General features: G+C 51.5%; 1 protein-coding gene across 8 annotated transcripts; it reads left to right on the forward strand.

Moving 5' to 3' along the window:
- Positions 1 to 92: 92 nt before the first annotated feature.
- Positions 93 to 21,322, forward strand: Map4k1 (mitogen-activated protein kinase kinase kinase kinase 1). Of its 8 annotated transcripts, XM_017322280.1 has the most exons (33): positions 93 to 307; positions 1,032 to 1,097; positions 1,258 to 1,315; positions 1,433 to 1,523; positions 2,126 to 2,190; positions 4,691 to 4,746; positions 4,835 to 4,882; positions 5,031 to 5,073; positions 5,158 to 5,230; positions 6,117 to 6,248; positions 6,637 to 6,699; positions 6,798 to 6,879; positions 7,379 to 7,492; positions 7,717 to 7,795; positions 9,031 to 9,089; positions 9,191 to 9,234; positions 9,324 to 9,368; positions 11,233 to 11,275; positions 12,011 to 12,173; positions 12,248 to 12,330; positions 13,508 to 13,531; positions 14,132 to 14,216; positions 16,495 to 16,571; positions 16,656 to 16,716; positions 17,816 to 17,924; positions 18,007 to 18,065; positions 18,234 to 18,337; positions 18,978 to 19,152; positions 19,650 to 19,712; positions 19,792 to 19,881; positions 19,963 to 20,033; positions 20,391 to 20,446; positions 21,140 to 21,322. In XM_017322280.1, exons 3-33 carry the CDS (start codon positions 1,297 to 1,299, stop codon positions 21,207 to 21,209), a joined length of 2,346 nt encoding a protein of 781 aa, XP_017177769.1. In that variant the 5' UTR covers positions 93 to 307; positions 1,032 to 1,097; positions 1,258 to 1,296; the 3' UTR covers positions 21,210 to 21,322. The 8 variants fall into 8 exon arrangements, with proteins under 8 accessions (XP_017177769.1, NP_001341983.1, XP_006540061.1 ...); NM_001355054.1 differs by lacking the exon at positions 20,391 to 20,446; XM_006539995.2 differs by having other exon boundaries at positions 128 to 1,097; positions 14,177 to 14,216.
- Positions 21,323 to 21,366: the final 44 nt, after the last annotated feature.

Consider the following 21,366-nt stretch of genomic DNA (forward strand, 5'->3'; position numbering starts at 1 on the left):
CGCATGCGCAATGAGCTCACTTAAAAGAGACCAATAGCGTGAGAAAAGGTTTAGTCTGCCTTACTACGCAGGCGCCAGGAGGCGGGCTAAGCTTTTCCCGGGCCGCGCAAACTTAGTACTTAAGCTTCTGACGCGCGTGCGCTGGAGTTGTACGGGGAAAGGAGACTTTATTTTCTCTACGCATGCGTAGCCTTAAGCGTTTAGCCCCGTGAAGGGTTGCTGTTTCCTTTTCTTTGAGTTTAGTCGGGTGGGAGATGCTCTCTGAAGCCCTTCTTGTCTCCGACTTGGGTGCCTGAGACAGCATCTTGTATGTATCTTCACTTCCTCGCTGGTCCCCACTCGGTTCCGTACTGCTACAGTGCTGTTAGGAGGCCGGGAAGGCAAAAGACACCTGTAGTCTCCATCGGCTCTGCGTAGGGGCTACTAACAAGTGTTCCACGTCTGCCACAGATTCCCTACACGTTTGAAGCGTTGCACAGACATGTGCCATGCGGGCAGGTGCCCTGAGCTCAGCTGTCACTTAAGTCACATGCATGTGTCACGAGTAAACAGGTCTTCTGTGAAACCTAGCCAGCTTTGTGCAGACCTGCAACCTCTGGCTTGATTCCAGATCTTCAAGAACCCAGCAGAGGTTCAACCGTAACCTATGACTCCTCCCAAAATAGAGTGTTGGGGAGAGGGTGCTAGGTCAGCCCCAGGTTGCATTTAAGAACTTTTGCATCTTATTTACATAGTGTCCTTCAGTGGGTAAAGGGGAGTCCCATGGGTCCCAAGGCGATCAAACTCTCAGAACCCAGGGGACGGGGGTGGAGCCCTCTGTGCAGCCCTCTGCACAGCCCTGCAGCTGGGGCAGGAAGCGAGAGTGGGGAGGGGGAAGGCCACAGCCCACAGAGTCAAGGCGGGCCCAGGACTTGTGTGGAGACAGAAGGTAATACCAAAGCTTGAACCCTGAGGCCCTGTTGGCCCCCTGGGCACTGGCCCAGCCCCGGCCTCCAGGAATGGCCCTTGTGGACCCCGACATTTTTAATAAGGACCCTCGAGAACACTATGATCTACTGCAACGACTGGGTGGTGGAACTTATGGAGAAGTATTCAAGGTGAGAAAGCCCTTCTGTCTCCTCCACCACAACCCTGGGATAGTTGGGGAGAGGCTGGCAAGCAGGAGTGTAAGAGAATGCCAGGCCTTGGCCTTGGTTCAGAGATGCTGAGGATGGCAAGCTATGGAGTCTGCCTGATGACCAACTTCCCCTTTACAAGGCTCGCGACAAGGTGTCTAAGGACCTGGTGGCTTTGAAGATGGTGAAGATGGAGCCTGGTGAGAGCACCCCCAGAAACTTCTTCCCCATCCCCGCCCTTTCCTTCCTGGGATACAGGGACATTTCTGTAAGCCCCCGCTTGTAGCCCACCTTCGCTCTCCGGCCCCTCCCCACAGATGATGACGTCGCCACCCTTCAGAAGGAGATTCTCATGCTGAAAACTTGCCGGCACGCCAACATCGTGGCTTACCATGGCAGTTACCTCTGGTGATGTCTTAGCCCATCCCCCAACCCCAGCCCCTTAACTCTGACCAGGTCTCCACTCCTAAACTACCATTTGTGACCCAGATACCCTAACTTGACTTCCAACCTGAGGACTTTCACTTTTAATTGGGGCATCCCAGTCTGATTCCCAATCTGAAATTCTGCCTTTCTTACTGAGTGCCTGCTAATTTTTAAGGGCTAATCTAGAACCCTCCTCGTTGTTGTAATCAAATCTCTCACTAGTCTGCTCCCTGCATCACCCATTTTTATTCTGCTTCTTTAATTTGAGCTCTCAAATTTCTTGGCTCCCAAGATAATATCTCAGCTGCCTCAATAATGGCATCTTTTCCTCAAACCCGGGATTCTTTGTCTTGTCTGCTTCGCCATGGGTTCTCTGCCCTGTCCCCTAAATTACCTTGGGGTGGCAGTGGGGTGCTCTTGGGTTGGAACCCAAAGACCTAAAAATTGCTCTGGAATACACACTTCCTGGCTATCCTCAGCCTCTGCTGTCATGGGAACAGGACACTGTGTGGTGGGCGGGGGAGTGAGATAGCCCCGGGAGGTCTCACTACCATTGTAATCCCTGCTCTCTTGACGCCCTATAGGCTGCAGAAGCTGTGGATCTGCATGGAATTCTGTGGAGCTGGTTCTCTCCAGGACATCTACCAAGGTTAGAAGGACAAGGGGACAGAGGCCCCCTTCCACCACCAGTCCACCTCTCCTGTCTCTCTCTGTGCTTGTATCCTGGAAGCTGACTTCCCAGTCTACACCATACCATCAGCCCGTGCACTTGGCTGTTGCTGGGGATCCCATGATGGCCCTGCCCTCCAGCACCTGTGGGTCTTGCCTGTCTTTTCCTGGGCAATAATCCCCTTCACTTCCATGTCTCTATCTTTGTCTGGATGTCTATATTTTCTTGCCAAAAATTATTCCTGGGTTGGGGCAGTTTTGCATTTTCTTTTTTTCTTCTTTTTTGAGATGGGCTTCTCACTATCACCCCTGGTGTTGATATTCAAGGCATTTGCTACCATGCCTGGCCTATTTCTGCATTCTCCAACTCAGATTAGTTGTTCAGATTTTCAGGTAGGCAGTCAGTAAATTTCTGGGTCTAGCCTGCAGTCCACCTTTCAGGGAAATTTGAGGGTAGGAGTCCCATAGGCCTGTCATCCCTTCTGAGTCTCTCTCTCTCTCTTTCACACACACACACACACTTTTTTTTTTTTTTTTTTTTTTTTTTTTTTTTTTTTTTTTGCTATAGTGAGTTTTGAACCTAGAGTCTTACGTTTGCTAGGCAACCACTCTGAGCTGTATCCCTAACACCTACCTCTTTTTTTTTTAATTAATGACTTTATTCTTTGAGGGTTTAATTTAAATTAATTTATCTATTCTTTAAGAATTATAGGTAGACAATGTTTTTTTTTTTTTTTTTTTTTTGAGACAGGGTTTCTCTGTATAGCCCTGGCTGTCCTGGGAACTCACTTTGTAGACCAGGCTGGCTTCGAACTCAGAAATCTGCCTGCCTCTGCCTTCCAAGTGCTGGGATTAAAGGTGTGCGCCACCACGCCCAGCTCTGACAATGTATTCTTAACACATCCCTTCAATTTCTCGTAGATGCTCCCCAGCCCTCTTTTTACTTATTATTTTGTGGCAGGCCGGCCTTGAACTTGCAGTCTCTCTGCCTTAGCCTTTTCAGTAGCTAGTCTTCTAGCTACTGAACGGCCCGTCTTCTGCCACCAGGCCCTACACCTCAGCCTTTTCTACAGTTGTGGTGTTCACCTGTCTTACTCTCTCTAACTCCCCCTACCCACGATTTCAAATTGTCTGAAAAGGTCTCCCTTTAGCTCAGTGGTAGAATGCCTGCCTGGTAGGATGGATCCAGGTTCCAGCTTCCATCCGGGCAACACAGAACCTCCCCCAGAACGGGAAACTGAGGCCGATAGGCAGGAAGTGACTCACCCAGTCATTGTGTAAGCCCTGGTCTCTGCCCGACACCCTCTGTCCTATCTTTCTCTTGTCTCTTCACTAACCCCGCTTGTCTTCTAAAATACGTCTATCTCCCTGCATTGGGTCTCTGCTCATCTCTTTCTCTGCCTGACACTGGGTCTGTCTGTCTGCTGCTGCCTGTCTCTGTATCTTCGCCATTGCTCATCTTGCCTGCCCTCACATCACCCCATGCAGAGACTCCCTCGTCTCCCATCGTCCTCCATGAGAAGCTGCCCTTGCTCCTTTTCTCCTGCAGAGCGGGACCCATCACACCCCCGCTTTGGCTTCTTATGGTAGCCTTGCTGACCAGCATGTGTCAAATGTCATAGCCCTTCCCACACATATTTCCTGTTGTTTCTGGCTCTGTTTCTTCTTTCTAACTACTAGCTTATTAACACCTTATGTTATATGTTTTTCGTTATTTCTTGTTTTTGAAATAACAGGCAAGAGGTCCAGCACTGAGATATTCCTCTAGCCTTTCCGTCTTATATATTATTTCTCTTGAAATAATATATTCCCGTGTTTTCTCCATGAAAGCAGGGATTTATCTTTGTGTGTGTGTGTGTGTGTGTGTGTGTGTGTGTGTGTGTGTGTTTGCAGGTGCATGTGCTAGTACTGAAACCTGGAGATTTTCACATGCTAGTCAAGGACTCTATTGTTGAGCCACGCCCCCAGCCCCTCACTGGAGGATTTCAGGCAAATGCTTTCCTCCTGAACCATGCCCCCAGCCTTTTGGTGTGACTATCTTGTTTGTAGCTGTGTCTCCAGGACCTGGCACAGAGTAGGACTATTGTAATGATTTGCTGAGTTAACTGTTGTCCTCTGCCTAATAGCTAGTTATTTATCTGTCTTCACTCTTCTCCCATGTGCGAATGCTCTTGGTTGTTTTGGAAACAGGTCTTTCTATGTAGCCCCGACTGGCCTGTATGTTGGTATATAGCTGAGGCGAGCCTCAAACTCAAGGCAACCCTCCTGCCTCATCCTTCCAAGTAATTGGATTACAGGCAAGAGCAACTACCTTTCAGGCAGTTACTATTCTCTCTCCCCTTTCCGGTTGTCCCATCTAAAGTCCCTCCTCTTCAGACATCCTATCCGATGTCATGGGAGGAGGGAGGCTGGGAACCCCAGAGAGCCAGGATTCCTGACTCTTCTTCCAATGCCTGGCCTGGCTGGGATGACTTTTGCAGTGACTGGCTCTCTGTCCGAGCTCCAGATCAGCTATGTGTGCCGGGAAGTGCTTCAGGTGAGAAGGGACCAAGGGACTCCCAAAGCAAGCAGGGCTTTTGCAAGGAGAAAGGTGCTCACCGGGGTCATTGCTCACCTCTCTCCAGGGACTGGCCTACCTGCATTCAGAGAAGAAGATACATCGAGACATCAAGGTAGACTTGGGACAAGGGTGCCACCAAGAGAGGGTCCTAGGGGGCCTGCCAACTCATTTTGAGCTTTAGGGAGGAGTCGAGGTTGGGAACGGCAAAGCACCGGGAAGCAGGGTCTCTGTCAGCCTCTAATCCTTCCTCTGCTCTCCAGGGAGCCAACATCCTCATCAACGACTGCGGGGAGGTTAAGCTGGGTGAGTCTGGCTCACAGGGTGCCCGGGAGCTGATGGAGGTTGAGGAGCGAGTGGGGCCAACATGGTTTCTGTCTCTGCCTCCAGCTGACTTTGGGATCTCAGCCCAGATTGGGGCGACACTGGCCCGGCGCCTTTCTTTCATTGGGACACCGTACTGGTGAGGGGTGCTGGGGGTGGCTGGGATGGGAACAGGGGCATTCCCGTCTTGGTCCCCAGGAAGTCCTTGGCTTTGCCTTCTCCTACTAAAGACCGTTTCCTCCTCTATGACCCCTGTTGATTTTTCCACTTATCTAGGTCTCTTTCTGGCCCTTTCTCTTAGTGTTTAGGATTTCAGTGGTGGTGGTTGTAGGGTGTGAGTGCGTGTGTGTGTGGTAGTGTTTTGTTGTCATTGTTAACAACACAGGCTCTCCCATAGCTCAGGCTGGCCTTGAACTCCTGATTCTTCTGTCTCCAGTTCCTAGAGTTTAGGATTTCAGGCATGCACCACCACTGCACACAGCTTGGGTTGGTTTGTACCTTTTGATCCCTATCTCTCCACAACTCTCTTTATCTATTTCTGTGTTTTCTGAGCCTGTGGCTCTGAGACTTTTGCTTTGTCTTAGGGACTGAAGCTAGGTTCTAATACCATTACTGTGTCTCCTTTCTTCCCTCTCTCTCATTTTTCAGTCAGTGCCTCACTCCATAGCCCAGGCTGGCCTCAAACTCCTGCTTTAGCCTCCAGAATGCTCAGCTCCTGAGCACACCCACACTCTCCTTTTTTTTTTTCCAAGACAGGGTTTCTCTGTATAGCCCTGGCTGTCCTGGAACTCACTCTGTAGACCAGGAGATGGCCTCGAACTCAGAAATCCGCCTGCCTCTGCCTCCTGAGTGCTGGGATTAAAGGCGTGCGCCACCACTGCCCGGCCACACTCTCCCTTTCTAACTCCTTCTGCAACTTTGTCTTGGTATCCTTCTCCCCTGCTGTCTGCACCCCAATTTTCCCTCCCCCCACCTCTCTCCTGTCCCTGGGCCACTTCTTGCTCTCTGAGGGTCTCTGCCCACAGGATGGCTCCAGAGGTGGCAGCGGTGGCCCTGAAGGGTGGATACAATGAGCTGTGCGACATCTGGTCTCTTGGCATCACAGCCATCGAGCTGGCTGAGCTTCAGCCCCCTCTCTTTGATGTGCACCCTCTCAGGTAAAGGCCTTGACCTCTCAAGCGCTGGCATTACCCATGTGGCCCTCCATGCCCAGCAAGACATTCCCACGTGGAAACTCATCATAAACTCGCAGAGGTTGCCCTCCCAGCCAAGCATGGCTGGCTTGTTCCAGCACTCAGGTAGCTGAGGCAAAGAGGCCGGGAATTTGAGTCTGGCCTGAGCTACATAACAAAATCAAACTAGAGTCACAGGCATGCTGACTTTTTTATAGGGGATCTGGGGATTTGAACTCAGATCCTCAGGCTTGCATAGCAAGTGCTCTTACCTACTGAGCCATTTCCCTTGTCCTCTTTCCATGGGGAACTCCTGAAACTATGAGGTCTGTCCTCATGGATTTGAATCCCATGTTCTTCCCTACTGATCTAGGGTTCTCTTCCTCATGACCAAGAGCGGGTACCAGCCTCCTCGGCTGAAGGAAAAGAGCAGATGGTAAGGGAGATGACTTGAGGGCAGGAAGAGGGAGGGTGTGGGGGGTGAGGGCAAGAACTCCAATCCCTTCATCCCAGACCTGGCTTCTTCCTCCCAAGGTCATCTTCCTTCCACAACTTTGTCAAAGTCACCCTCACTAAGAACTCCAAGAAACGCCCCAGTGCCACCAAGATGCTCAGTGTAAGCCATACCCCTCCCGACCCTGCTCCTTCAGCCCAGGGTTACTGAGTCGTCCCCAGCTCACAAGAGCTGTATATAGAACCCTGGACCCCTTCAAAACCCCTTGTCCCTCAGAATTCTCCAGGACTCTACCCACAGGACCTTCCAAACTGTACAGGGAGATCCAGGCCTCGGGGCACAAGTCTATAGTCTCAGCACTAGGAAGGCAGAGATAGGAAGATCAGAAGTTCAAAGCCATCTTTAGTTACATAGAGAATTTGAGGCTAGCCTGAGTTACATGAGACCCTGTCACAAAAATAAAACTCAAACCAAATTAATACCCAATTATTTCTTGTATGTTGTTTCCTAGTGCTTGTCGTATTTCATTTGTTTGTCTTGTTATGGTCTCATATTAGCCCAGGCTAGCCTCATACTTGCTATATAGCCAAGAATGACCTTAGACTCTTGAGACTCCTGCCCACCTGCCATGCCATCCCTCTGACCCCTACCCCTCTCACAGCATCAGCTGGTGTCCCAGCCAGGGCTGAACAGAGGCCTGATCTTGGATCTTCTTGACAAAATGAAGAATCCTGGGAAGGGGCTGCCTGTTGATATTGAAGATGAGGAGCCTGAGGTAAGGGCCTTAGTAGAGAAGGGCATGGGGACCGATGGGCCTTTGAGCAGGGCCCTCCTCCTGCCAGGACCAGGAGAGGCCTCTGGAAGCACATGTTAGAAGGAAAATGGTGTGAGGATAGTAAGCCTGGCATGGTTCTAAGAAGGAGGGTGTGAGGTGGGCTCACAGAGTGATGGAGGACTGCAGAAGGTTGTGAGCCCTGATGTGTCTACCCTTCTGCCCAGCCACCCCCTGCCATCCCTCGGCGGATCAGATCTACCTACCGGGCCAGCTCACTAGGGATCCCAGATGCAGACTGCTGCCGTGAGTAGAGAAACCTACAGTTTGGGGCCACCTAGCACTCTCTCTGACCAGCAGGGGCTCAAATCCCAAGAAATGTGTAGCCATGAAAGTCTTAAACTGACCGACTGTAGGGTCTCCTCTCCTCAGTCTCCTCTCTGCAGTCCTTAGACACCACCTTCCAGCTCTGACCCAAAGGAAACCTCAAGAATGTTTCTAAAGGCATAGTGGTGCACACCATGAATCCCAGCACTCTGGATGGCCATTGGGAGTTCAGGGTTGCCTGGTTTACATAGTGACTTCCAGGCCAGGGTGACACAGTGAGACCTTGTCTCAAAACAGCCATTAAAAGAACCAAGAGCCAAACCAAACCAACCAACCAACCAAACAAACAAAAAAGCCTCACAAAGACCAAAACCAAACCAAAAACCCATAAGAATAGCTGGGGTTATAACTCAAGCAGTAGAGTGCTTGCCTCGCATACACAAGGTCCTAGGCTGAAGTTCAGCTGTGATCCCAGCACTTGGGCAGTGGAGGCAAGAGAATCAGAACTTCACGATCACACAGGTGTGGCCTGCCTTAAAAATAAATAGGAGGGACAGTGAGATGGCTCAGTAGGCAAAGGGGCTTGCTGCTAAGGCTAATGACCTGAACCCATATGTGGAAGGATAGAACCAACCTCCGAAAGTTGTCCTCTGATGCACACGCTCCTCCCTCTCACGAAACAAACAAATTCATTCATTAAAAGAAAGAAAGTAAGAAAGAAAGAGCCAGTGGTCTTGGCGCAAACCTTCAATTCCAGCACTCTGGAGGCAGAGGCAGGTGGATCTGAGTTCGAGGCCAGCCTGGTCTATTCTATAGAGTGAATTCCAGGACAGCCAGGGCTACACAGAGAAACTGGTCTTGAAAAACCAAAACAAAACCCCAAGCAACGGGGAAAAAAAAACCCCACCACCACCACCACAACAAAATCTGTCAGAACTCCTAATACCTACTTAGCGCCCAAAAAACAAATGCCTTACTGCTACTTTGAGTCCTTCTACCTCTCTGCTGCCACCCTTGGGCCCCCAAACATGACTCAAACTCAGAAACCTGCATGCCTCTGCCTCCCAAGTGCTGGGATTAAAGGCGTGCGCCAACACGCCTGACCTCCAGATGCATTCTTTTTCATCCTATCTCCTTACCTGATCCTTTACTGGGTGTCTCCGCCCACTCTCTGGGGCTCCACCCTCACTAGATTGTCTCCGCCCACCTCCCAGGGAGGCAAATGGAGTTCCAGAGGCCCAGATGCGTGGACTGCAGACCTCAGGCTGAAACTGTGAGCAGACTCTTGTACTCTGCCCAGATGCATTCCGCCCCCCCCCCCCCGTCCCCCGCGTTCCTGCCCTGTGCTGGGCTTACTCTTTCCTCATCCCACAGGTTCGCTTATATCCCCCTGCACACTTCGGGAGCACCAGTCCCAGGTCCAGGACCCCTCCCCATCTCCCCGGTTGGAGGGGAGGGGGCGGGGTTATGTGGGAGCCACCTGAAGCTCATGCCTGTTATTCTTCAGGAGTCAGCTGTCAGATTCTGATGACGACTATGATGATGTGGACATGTAAGACCCCCATGAACCCCTCACTGCCGCACCTCAGCACCTGAGAACCCCTGCCTTGGGTCTTCCAACCTCTACCCCAGATTCCCACCTTTCCTATCTTCTTATCACCCCAATGCTTGCGCTCTCATGACCCTCAGTGCAGCTCCCTCCTTCCCTCCTCTTCTCCATCCTTGCTCCCCAAGCCCATTGAACCGTCTACCTTCACCTCTGACCCCTGGACCCCCCATCTCAATTCCAACGCGCCCTTTCCTTCCCCAAACCTCCTCTCCCTCCTTCAGATTGACCTTAAGGTTTCCCACTCATGACACAAGCATTTTACCCCCGAGCCACACCCACAGCCCCTCCACAGTGGAGTCTAGGCAAGTGCTCTATCACTGACCTACATCTTCTGCTCTTTTTTACTTAAAAAAAAAAAAAAAAGTCTTTAGATTTATTCTGTTTGGTGTTTTGCCTGGGCCACATTTGTACCTGCTGCATGCGATGGCCAGTAGAGGGCGATAGATCCCTGGAGCTGGAGTTAAGGTTGTGAGTGGCTGCGTGGGTGCTAGGAACCCAGGTCCTCTGCAAGAATAGCAAATTTTCTTAACCACTGAGCCATCTCTCTGTAAAAATAATTGTTTTCTTGAAGCTGGGAGTGGTAGTATACATCGTTAGTCCCAGCACTTGGGACAGAGGCAGGCAAATCTCTGAGTTCGAGGCTAGCCTGGTCTACAAAGTGAGTACCAAGATAGCCAGGGCTACACAGAGAAACCCTGTCTGAAAAAACAGAGAGGAAAAAAATAAAAAACTTGAAATAGAATCTTACTATGTAGCCCCAGCTCTATATTTAGACCAGGCTGGCCCTACTCACAGAGATCTACGTACCTCTGCCTCTCCCAGGCTGGGATTAAAGGCATGGCTAGCTGCTTCTAGTTTTTAGTTTGATGCATGTGCAGGCTGGAACTGAATTCATTCTGTAGCCCAGGCAGTCCTCCTGCCTCAACTGGTATTACTTGCCCAACCAGGCCTGGCTCCTTCTACTTTTTTTTAAATATTTTATGTTAAGTACACTGTAGCTGTCTTCAGACACTCCAGAAGAGGGCATCAGATCTCACTATGGATGGTTGTGAGCCACCATGTGGTTGCTGGGATTTGAACTCAGAACCTTTGGAAAAGCAGTCAGTGCTCTTAACCACTGAGCCATCTCTCCAGCCCCTCTACTTTTTATCTAATCCCCAGTTTGGGTCTTTTAGCTGCCCTCAAGGCCCAGGCCTGACCACACTTGACCATCCCAGCTCTGGCGTCTCGCCTCCTTCCTAGGCTCAGACTCCTCGAGCTACCTCCCTCACTAAGCTTCAACCCCAGTCTTCTCCCCCAAGTCTTGTCATTTTCTCACCCAGCTTCCGTCTGTAGCCTGCATTGCTCTTGAACCCTCTCAATCCTCCTGCCTCTGCTTTCTAAATAAGTGAGATTACAGGCTTGTGACTGGAGGCCTAATCTCAGACTAAAATTTTGACCCATGGACATTTCCTACCAGTCAGGGTCTGAGTCGCAGGTTTAAGCTGCACCCCAGCAGTCATCCCAAGTCCCCACATTCTCCTTGCCCTGGCTGGGGGACAGTCTCCAAGCCTGCCCCTGTTTGTTCCCTACCTTCTGTGTGTGGGTATGAGGGATGGAGCATGAAGAGTGAAGCAGGACCCCCACACACACGCTGCCCCGTGACTTCTTGTGGACACCATGTAAAAGCTCAGAGCTGCTATTGCTGTTTATAGCCATGGCTCTAAGTCACCCTTCCCCCACTGCCCCTCAGTCCCAGGCCACAAGCCTGACACATCCCATCCTGTTCCTTGAACCCACATCTGCTCACCCTGTCTTTGTGTTTCAGCCCTGCCCCTTCAGAGAACATACCTCCTCCACTGCCCCCCAAGGTGAGGCCCTGGGAATCCTGAGGCCAAGTCCTTTGATGATGGGATGGTTTAAGCCGGGGGTTGGATGGGTGGGGAGGTGGGGGGGGTGTTTGAATATTACAAAAAGCTTAAGAATTTGGAGTTTGGAGCCAGGTGTGGTGGCACATGTCTTTAATCCCAGCATTTAGGAGGCAGAGGCAGGCAGATTTCTGAGTTCGAGCCCAGCCTGGTCTACAGAGTGAGTTCCAGGACAGTGAGGGCTACACAGAGAAACCCTGTCTCGAAAAACCAAACAAAAAAAGAATTTGAAGTTTGGGTTGGATGTATAAAAACTCCATTGGAACTGGGTGTGGTGTTGCATTCAGGCAGTGGAGGCAAGAAGATCAAGAGTTCAAGGTCATCCTTAACTGTGTAGCAGGTTCAAGGCCAGCCTGGGCTACACAGTGACATAGCCTGACACTGTCTCAAAACAAAAATTTGTTTGCTTAAAGCAAGGCTGGGTGTTGGGGTGTCTGAAGCGGTGGGTAGAGTGGAAGCTGGTGCCCAGCATTAACCCTTTGTTTTCTGGGGTATGCTGATAGTCCTTCTCATGGGGACATGGGTCTTGGAAATGGTGGAACCAAGGCAGGGTGTCCTGGGGAGGGTCATAGATATGAGTAATTCTTGGTTCTGGAGGAGGCTGGGACTGGGGTATGAGGTACACTGTCTTCTGGAACCTCTTGTGTATCTATTTCTCCCATACTCCTGTCTCTGTAGCCCAAGTTTCGGTCTCCATCAGATGATGGTTCTGGAGGAATTAGGGACGATGGGCAATTGAGCCCAGGGGTTCTGGTTCGATGTGCAAGTGGGCCCCCTCCACGTACTCCCCGACCTGGACCTCCCCCAGCGACCTGCAGCCCTCACCTCACAGCTCGCTCAGGTACCAGGACGGCCTGGGGAGGAAGATAGGCAGGGGGAAGTCTCCTGGCCTGATGTGGCTTCAACTCCCACCAGATCCCTCATTGTGGAACCCAGCTGCTCCGGAGCCAGGCCAGCCCCCACTCGTACCCCCAAGGAAGGAAAAGATGAGGGGAAAGGTAAGAGCTAGCTACCGGCCTCAGGACGGGTGGGCTGGGCCCGCCCAGTGGAAGATGGGGTGGCATCTGATAGGTGACATTTATGGAGTCCTTTGTCTGTGTCAGACTTGATCTTGTGGGATGTGTGTAGGTGGGTGGGTGGTGTATGCACAGGCGTGTGTGTAGATGTGGAGGCCGGAGGAGAGCAGGTGACCTGCTTTACCATGTTCCGTCTTATTTCTTGGGGACAGAGCATCAGCTCTGACTTGTTGCCAGGCTGGTGGCCAGCAAGCCTCAGGGACCCTCCAGTCTCCGTGCTTATGGAGGACCATAGTCATGCCCGCTTGTTAACATGGGCACTGGGAGTCTGAACTCAGCTCCTCACAGCCAGTGCTTTCCTGCTGAGCCCCGACCTTGGTGTCTTCATAAAGTGCAAGCCTTCATACATGAAAATAGATACCACCTTCTCTGTGGTGGCCACACACTCGGGGACAGGGGTGGGGTGGGGGGCGCTGAGGCAGGACAGTGGGGAGCTGCAGGGCTGGGAGGTAGCTGAGCCCTTTCGGTTAGTTTTCCCATCACTCTGATAGAAGGCCAACCAAAACCAGCCTGGGGAGGAAAGGGCTTGCTGGGCTTCCATTTCCAGTTCTCAGTCCACCCTGCAGAGGAGCCAGGGCAGGAGCCTGGAGGCAGGAACTGAAGCAGAGGGGGAGGAGGGATGCTGTTTTCTGCCTTGCTCCTCAGAGCTCGCTCAGCTTGCTTTTCTGTACAACCCAAGTCCCCTGCCCAAGAGTGGTACCACCCAAAATGGGCTGGGCCCTCACCCTCTCCCATTAATTGGTAATAATAATAATAATAGTAATAATAATAGTAATAATGTCCCACAATCTGGTTGAAGCATTTTCTCAGTTATGGTATCTTCTTTCTAAATGACTCGAGCTTGTGTCAAGTGGACAAAAAACTGGTCATCTTCTCTAGAATTCTTCTGTGAAAGGTTAGGGCAGTAACCAGCCTAGTCCAGTTCAACAGTGAGGGGCTGGGGGCGTGGCTCAGTGGAAGAGAGCTTAGCTGCTAAGTGCAAAGCCTTGCTTTCTGTATCCATTACCTGCAAAGGGGGAGGGGGGAGGTTCTAGGCCAAGTGGGGTACATAGACTCTGGAGGAGGGGGATCCTAGAAGCGGCTGTTTTCTGATCCACAGATGGAGAACGAGAAGCGCAGAGAGGTAAGTAGCTCACTCAGGGCTGTATATAAGACATTCCCCTTTATCCATGGAGGGTCCATTTCAGGATCCCCAGTGGGTGCCTCGGACTGGTTAGTACCCAATCAATCCTATATATTTATGGAGGGGGGTCATTGATAGGCAAAATAAGAGATTTACTGAAGGATCAGTGTGTGGTGGTTTACACCTGTAATACCCAGCACTTTGGAAGTGGAAGCAAGAGGGTCAGGAGTTGAAAGCCAGCCTAGGCTACATATAGAATCTAAGGCCAGCCTGGGCTACATATAGAATCTAAGGTCAGCCTGGGTTACAGAGAAAATCTAAGGTCAGCCTGGGCTACAATGAGACATTGTCTAAAAAACAAAACAAAACAAAAAAACCTAAAACAAATATTTTTGTTTTTCAAATCTCTCATGTAATATGTTTTGGACCATACCTAACTATAGTAAATGAGACTGTGAAAGGCAGAGCCACAGATTGGGGGGGGTAGAGTGGGGGTAGTGGGGGGGGGGGTTATACGCCTCGGAGGCACGGGCAGATTCTGAACTCTGTACCTTCCTGTCCTCTGCCTACTGCTGCTGCCCACGGGCCATGGCCATCCAGAAATATCCCCTTCTTGTGAAATTATTCAATGGCTGTCCCCTTCAGATCCACAGCACAGCTGCCTGGACACATCCCTCTACAAAAGGTGGGCATTTAGGAGACCCAGAAGAGCCTGGTGAGGAGCCAGGCGGGAAGGACAGGACTCTAATGGGAGCACAGAGACACGGGCAGGATATTGTTTTAGTTTTATGGGTGAATGGTTTTACCTGCATGTACACCTGTCTATCACATGCGCACAGTGTTGACAGAGGCCAGAAGAGGGCACTGTATCTGCTGGAGCTGGAGTTAACTGGTTGTTGATTCTCATATGGATGCTGAGAACTGAACCCAAGTCCTCTGCAAGAGCAACAAGTGCTCTTAGCCACTGAGCCAGCTCTCCAGCCCCAGGAAGCTCTTTTTTGCTATTTAAGATTTACATTTTAAATTTTTAGATAATGTCTTCTAACATACAACATTGTTATTAATTATTTGAGAATGTCATACGATATATTTTGATTATATCCTGACCTTCCACTCATCCCAGATTCAGGCCCACCCAGCCTGAGTTTGTACCGTTCAAACTTATGACTGTGGGGCCATCTACTAGAACATGGCTAGCTCTTAAAGAAACTGACTTTTTCTCCCTGGAAGCTGTCAACAAATGTGTGCTGTGTTTATGTTTGTGCACACAAACCCAGGCACTTACAGAGTAGAAAAGAGCATGTAGGTCCCTGGAGCTGCAGTTACAGGCAGTTGTGAGCCTCCAGGCATGGGTGCTGGGAACCAGCAGGTGCTCAGCTCTGGAGAGAGCGTCTTACCGGAGTGACGTTGTTGGCCTAGCCAAACCTGGAGCAGAAGTTGTGGTTACTGTTGGGATTTGGGGATCCAAGAGGGGAAGGGAAAGAATGAACTGAAAAGCAGATACTAGGAGAGTCCGAGTTTAGAGGCCAGCGGTGTCTGAGTAAGATCATCTACAGTTAGGGATCGTGATGGAGCCCTAAGGGAAAATGAAGGTCACCTGCATTCAGATGGTAGAGACTGGCATCAGTTTTTTTTTTTTTTTTGGGGGGGGGGCTGGGTTTCACTGCAGCAGAAAAGGACAGACTCAGGAGATTAGAGATGGAGGTTAAGATTGAGGGGTCAGGGCCGGGTGTGGTGGCGCACACCTTTAATCCCAGCACTTGGGAGGCAGAGGCAGGTGGATTTCTGAGTTCAAGGCCAGCCTGGTCTACAGAGTGAGTTCCAGGACAGCCAGGGCTACACAGAGAAACCCTGTCTCAAAAAAACAAAAAAAAAAAAAAAAAAATTGAGGGGTCAGTATTAAATAATAAGAGTCTTGGAATAGAGGTATGTTCCTTTAATGCCAGCATTCCTGAGGCTGAGGCAAAGGATCATCACTTGTTTGAAGCCAGCCAGAGCTGTATAGCAAGAGCCTTCTCCTCTTCCTCCTTCCCTTCTTCTTCTTCCTCCTCTTTTTTCTTTTCTCTTTTTGGTTTTTCAAGAAAAGGTTTCTCCCTGAAGCCCTGGCTGTCTTGGAACTCTGTAGAGCAGGCTGGCCTCAAACTCACAGAGATCTACCTGCCTCTGCCTCCTGAGTGCTGGGCTTAAAGGCGTGCGCTGCCACCACCACCTGGCTGACAAGAGCCTTCTTAAGCAAACAAAGAGCATAGTGGTCCATACTGCTAACCCCTGCTCTTAGGAGGTAGAGGCAGGAGGATCAGAAATTCAGATTCAACTTTGGTTTCATAGCAAGTTCAAGGGCCAGTGGGATACTTGTGAGCAGGTCTCATAAAACAAGAGACAGTCAGGGGAGAAGACTCAGTGGTTAAGAGCACCAGCTGTTTTGTTCAGAGGACCTATGTTCAGTTCCCAGCACCCACATGGGGGCTCACAGTCTTCTCTAACTCCAGTTCCAGGGGATCCCAACCCTCTTCTGGCCTCTGAGGGCACTGCATGTTCATGGTGTACAGGTTGACATGTAGACAAACACGCATACTGAGAGACACCAGAGCTGATCAGCCCCACTGGATAGAAAAGCATACGTTGAGAATCCAGAGTCAAAAATCAGTGATGGAGATCAGCACTAGGGAGGAAGGGGCAGGGCTTAGAGAGGTGCTGCAGGAAGTAGAGTTGGAGGGCCCTGGACAGAGAACTGCCAGGCATTGGCAAGTTACAGAAGGGGGTGGGGGTGGGGAGGAGGGGTCATGGAGACTGGCTTAAGGGACTGAGCGGGGGGGGGGGTTAGAAACTGGGGGTGTCAGCCTGCAAGGGGAATTGGTATGAAAGGGTGAGTTTGGGGTAGAGGGCCAGTTTTGGACAAAGGTCTGGGAGGTCCATCTCCCATGATGAGAGAGCCCAGCAAACTCCTTGTCTGGCCCACTCAGATCAGAACCTGCTCCTGGGGGCAGAGGAAGGCATTTTCATACTGAACCGGAATGATCAGGAGGCCACGCTGGAAATGGTGAGGGATGGGATCAGTGCTGGGAGTGGGGTGGGGTTGCACAGGGTCAAATGGGGATCACAGGAGTCACCCCATCCTCTACAGATCTTCCCTGGCCGCACAACCTGGCTCTATTGCATCAACAACCTCCTCATGTCTCTCTCAGGTTAGCCTGTGGCTAGGGCAGGGGCAGGGGCTGGGGCCAGGAGTGAAGGGAGGGTGGGTATGTGTGTGTGTGGATGAGCACAAACTGAGCCCTCACCTCCACCGGGCCTGAGGTTCATAGCTCACCACTGGTTGAACTTAAGGCCAGGAGCTTTTCTCTCTGAGCCTTAGTTTTCCTATCTGTAAAATGGAGCTCTGATATCTTCACTCCTTTAAGTTGGTTGTGAGTTAATTTTTTACAATCAATTCATCTTTAAATAACTTTGACATCTCTGGGTGTTGTTGGCACACCCCTTTAATCCCAGAGCAGAAGAGACAGGTACAGGTAGGTGGGTCAGGACTTAGTCTCACTTAAGATAGACTGAAGAAATTACAGGGTTTGCTGTTGTTTGGTAAGTACTAGGGCCCGTGTTTGTGGGGCACATGTGCTACCACTGAGCTGTATCTCCAGAACACCCCAACCCCTATCTTTTTTTTCACCCAAGCCAGGGTTTCTCTGTGTAGCCCTGGCTGTCCTGGAACTCATGTAGACCAGGCTGGCCTCAACCTCACAGAGAACTGCTCATCATCATCTCCCCTCCTTTTTTTTTTTTTTTTGAGACTGTCTATCCCTGGCTAGCCTCAAACTTAGAGTGACTCACTTGCTTCAGCCTCCCAAGTTCTGAGACTATGAGCAGGTGCCACCAATCCTGGCTTAGGTAGGTTTTTCTGTTAAACTTTGAAATATGTGCCAGGTGTAGAGTCAGGAGGATGGGAGTTCAAGACCAGCCTCAGCTCCATGGGGAGTTAGAGGTCAGCCTGGACCTGAGACACAAGCACCAAAAAAATAAACTTCAGGTGCAACCTCATGGGCTGGGTAAACCTCACTCCTGTTGCCGGTGCAGCAGCGTTATGAGGGCAGGCGACCTATTCTGCTCTGTTTTCCTAAGCAGATCACGGTGATGCCTGGACCACACTGGTCCTTTCAAGTCTCAAGACTGGGAACTGTGTGACTGGAAAGTGGGGTTTGCATGTTGGGAAGTTTCAGCGGGCTGGGAGACAAAGAGATGGCAAGGGTCCTCTAACTGCTTGACACTCCCGCTCTCATACACACACTGCAGGGAAGACACCCTACCTGTATTCTCATAGCATCCTGGGCCTGCTTGAAAGGAAAGACGGCAGAACGGGAAGCCCCATTGCTCACATTAGCCCTCACCGGTTACTGGCAAGGTAGGAGCCCCACAGGGCGCCATTGGCTTCCCTGCCCCCAGTGCGCCCGCGCAGCCCCTCACTCCTCTTCCTCCTCCTCCAGAAAGAACATGGTCTCCAGTAAGATCCAGGACACCAAAGGCTGCCGGGCTTGCTGTGTGGGTGAGAGCCAGCTTCCCTCCGGGTGCAGAGTGATGGGGCGGGCTGGTGCCTGGCCAGTGTCTACTCAATAAGGTTGAGGCATGGTGTCCAGGACCCTTGGAGAGATACTGGGGGATCCTAGAGGGAGACAGGGACCCTGACCTGACCCATTCTTGTCCACTTCCACAGCTGAGAGTGCTAGCTCTGGGGGCCCATTCTTATGTGGGGCATTGGAGACGTCTGTGGTTTTGCTCCAGTGGTACCAACCAATGAACAAATTCTTGCTTGTCCGGGTAAGTCTGTAGAGCGAGGGTGCTCCATCCACCATTAGCGCTTATATAAAGAATGGGATGCCCCCCCCCCCCCCCAGCCGCCAGTCCATGTCGTTGCTCCCTTCCCATCCTGAGGCATTTTGAAAATTTCCCGAGAGTCTGAAGAGATGGCTCAGCGATTAAGAGAGTACTGGCTGCTCTTCCAAAGGACCCACGTTCAGTTCCCAGCACCCACATGGCAGCTCACAACGGTCTGAAACTCCAGTTGCAGGGGACTCAACAGCCTCACACAGACATACATGCAGGCAAAACACCAAGCGCATAAAATAAAAATAAGTAAATCGTTAAAAAGAAAACCACTTCCTGATATTTAAGCCCCGTCCCTCACATCTGAACAACTTAATTATTCTTCAGTCTCTAAGGGTCTGTCCCTTTGAGTCTAAAGTGGTTTTGTTGGCCTGGTGTGTGTGTGTAGGGGGTGTTCCTGCTTTTCCGTCACCAGGTTGACACGCCTCCAGACAAAGCCACATTTACTCTAGAAGCACACTTTGCTTCTTTCTAAAGAAGCCTGAAAATCTCCGAGGGACTCCCCACCTAGTCCCCCACCCCACCCCCGGTCTCAGAGCCTCCCTGAATCGCTCTTCCCCGCGCGGGCCTGCAGCAGGTGCTGTTCCCGCTGCCCACGCCGCTGCCGGTGTTCACGCTGCTGACAACGCCGGGCTCCGAGCTGCCAGCTGTGTGCATCGGCGTGAGCCCGGGGCAGGCGGCAAAGTCGGTGCTCTTCCACACCGTGCGCTTCGGTGCGCTGTCCTGCTGGCTGGACGACTCCAGCACGGGTGAGTGGGCCTTGCCCCTAAGAGGCAAGGATGCTAGGAAGGGAGACGCTGCCGGGGAAGGAGGGGCTGTAGGGAAAAGGCAGTCCTGGAAAGGTAGTGCTTCAGGAAAGAGGACAATAGGGAAAAGTTGCAGACCAAGGCGGGGCTGCAGGGCGGGGTTCAGGCTGCAGGGAAGGGGCGGGGCCTAGGGAAGAGGGCGGAGCTTCAGAAAAGGGGCATGGTTTCTGGAAAGGATGTGGCTTGTGAGAAGGGGCCAATCAAGGATGGGACTACAGGTTAGGGCACCAGGGAAGGGGAAGGGCAGAATGGTTGGGCAGGGCTATGCCCGAACCCGATACCGAGAAAGAGATGGAACAGGGTGTGTGGTCTTCCTTGACTGGTCATAACAGGGTGGAGCGCACGTGGCAGGGTGGAGCGCACGTGGCAGGCAGGGACCTGAGGGGTGCTAGCTGAACAGAGCTAGGCAGTTAGTTCTTAAGCCCCTGCCTCTCGCGCAGAGCACAAGGGACCAGTGCAGGTGATCCAAGTAAAGGAAGACATGGTGATGGTGTTGATGGATGGTAAGAGCCTTCCTCCCTTCCCTTTCCGGTCCTCAGCCCAGGACGTTGTGCTCAAAGCCTTCCTTCCACTTCCCTTCAGGCTCTCTAAAGCTAGTGACCCCAGAGGGGGCACCAGCTCCTGGGCTCCGCACCCCTGAGATCCCCATGACAGAAGCGGTCGAGGCTGTGGGTATGTGTTAGTTGGGAGGGTCCAGGGTCAAGAGTGGGAGCTCTGTGACCTCCAGGTCACAGGGAACTGCTTCCTCTCTAGCTATGGTTGAAGATCGACTCGAGGCCTTCTGGAAGCATGGAGTTCAGGTGTGGGCTCCAGGCTTGAAACAGGTAGGCTCCTTCAGTTCACACCACTCCCTTGCCCTCATCCTCAACCTTCACATCCTTTAAATGGGCTTGGAGAAGCCCTGGGTCAGGACAGGGACTCGTGTAGGGAAGCTTCAGGGCACACATCGTACCGGCTCCCTGGTTCCTGACTTACCCACCCTTCACAGTTGCCTATCCGATAGGGCGCGGCGACTTTGCAGGTTAGTAGTCTTGGACACAGAGCAGTTAAGTCACATGTTTGTCAAAGTCACACAGCTTCATGAGTGGGTCTGGGGTTAGACTTACCCTGAGGAAGCCGTGTCTGTAGGGAGAGGGAAGGCCCTACTTCTCCGCACACACACAGACACACTTTCTCTACAGCCGCTGCAGGAGCTGAGAGACCCCACCCTCACCTTCCGTCTGCTCTGCTCCCCCAGGTATGGTGGTGGAGGGACGAATGGGGAATAGGAGAGGCTGCTGGTGTGGAGAGGAGGTTTCCACAGCCTAGAAAACCCTTCCATGTTCTTTTGCAAGGTTCCCTCCCGAGGCTCCGGCTCCACCGTGACTCTTGGGAGCCTTGGCTGCCCTCAGCAGAAGCCCCTGCACCGGTGCTTCCCTGTTTTCCTTTAGTCTACCCTTGAGGTTGGGAGTGTGAACTCCCCACGGCTCCTTTTACTGTTGTTGCCGTGAGATAGCTTATGTAGCCCTGGCTGGTCTCCGATTCTCGCTTCTCTTCTATCACATTGGGGGTTGGGGACACATGGCACAGAGGGCACCTGGAGATCAGAGAACATTTTTAGGAGACGATTCTTTTTACCACATGGGTCGCAGAGATTGAACTTAGGTCATTATGTTTGGTGACAAGCACCTTTGCCTGCTGAGCCACCTGGCCAGACCCCCCCCCCCCTTTTTCTGAAAGGATTTTATAGCTCAGGCTAACCTCAGACTCCCTAGGTAGCCGAGGATGACCTTGAACTCCAGCTTGGCTTGCTTCAGCCTCCCAGTTATTGGGATTGTACGCATATCCCATCATGCCTGGTGTTGTCATTGTCAGGCCCGGCATTGGAATGGTGCAGTTTCTATTAACTACTTTGAGAATGAACGAATGACTTGGCCTCTGTCTTCTTCAGGCCGGTAGTGGTGGAGACAAGGCCCACGGATGACCCTACGGCCCCCAGCAACCTCTACATCCAGGAATGAGCCATTGAGAGGGCATGGGAAACGGATGCCTGCAGACTCCTAACAGACGCACTAGTGGTCATGACATGACCTTATCTCCCAATAAACTTGACTTTAGTCTTGTCATCTTGAAATTCTCGGAGGAGAGATTTTTGGGTGCCTACCCTGCCAGATTTAA

Source organism: Mus musculus, chromosome 7 (genome assembly GCF_000001635.26).
Source record: "Mus musculus strain C57BL/6J chromosome 7, GRCm38.p6 C57BL/6J".
Lineage (NCBI taxonomy): Eukaryota > Metazoa > Chordata > Mammalia > Rodentia > Muridae > Mus > Mus musculus.

Bases quoted from the DNA above. Each gene is read 5' to 3' on its own strand.
- Map4k1 (NM_008279.2), top strand. From the start codon at position 999: ATGGCCCTTGTGGACCCCGACATTTTTAATAAGGACCCTCGAGAACAC. The intron at 16,572-16,655 runs GTGAGGGATGGG...CATCCTCTACAG, and splicing joins AGGAGGCCACGCTGGAAATG to ATCTTCCCTGGCCGCACAAC. The intron at 16,717-17,815 runs GTTAGCCTGTGG...CACACACTGCAG, and splicing joins CCTCCTCATGTCTCTCTCAG to GGAAGACACCCTACCTGTAT.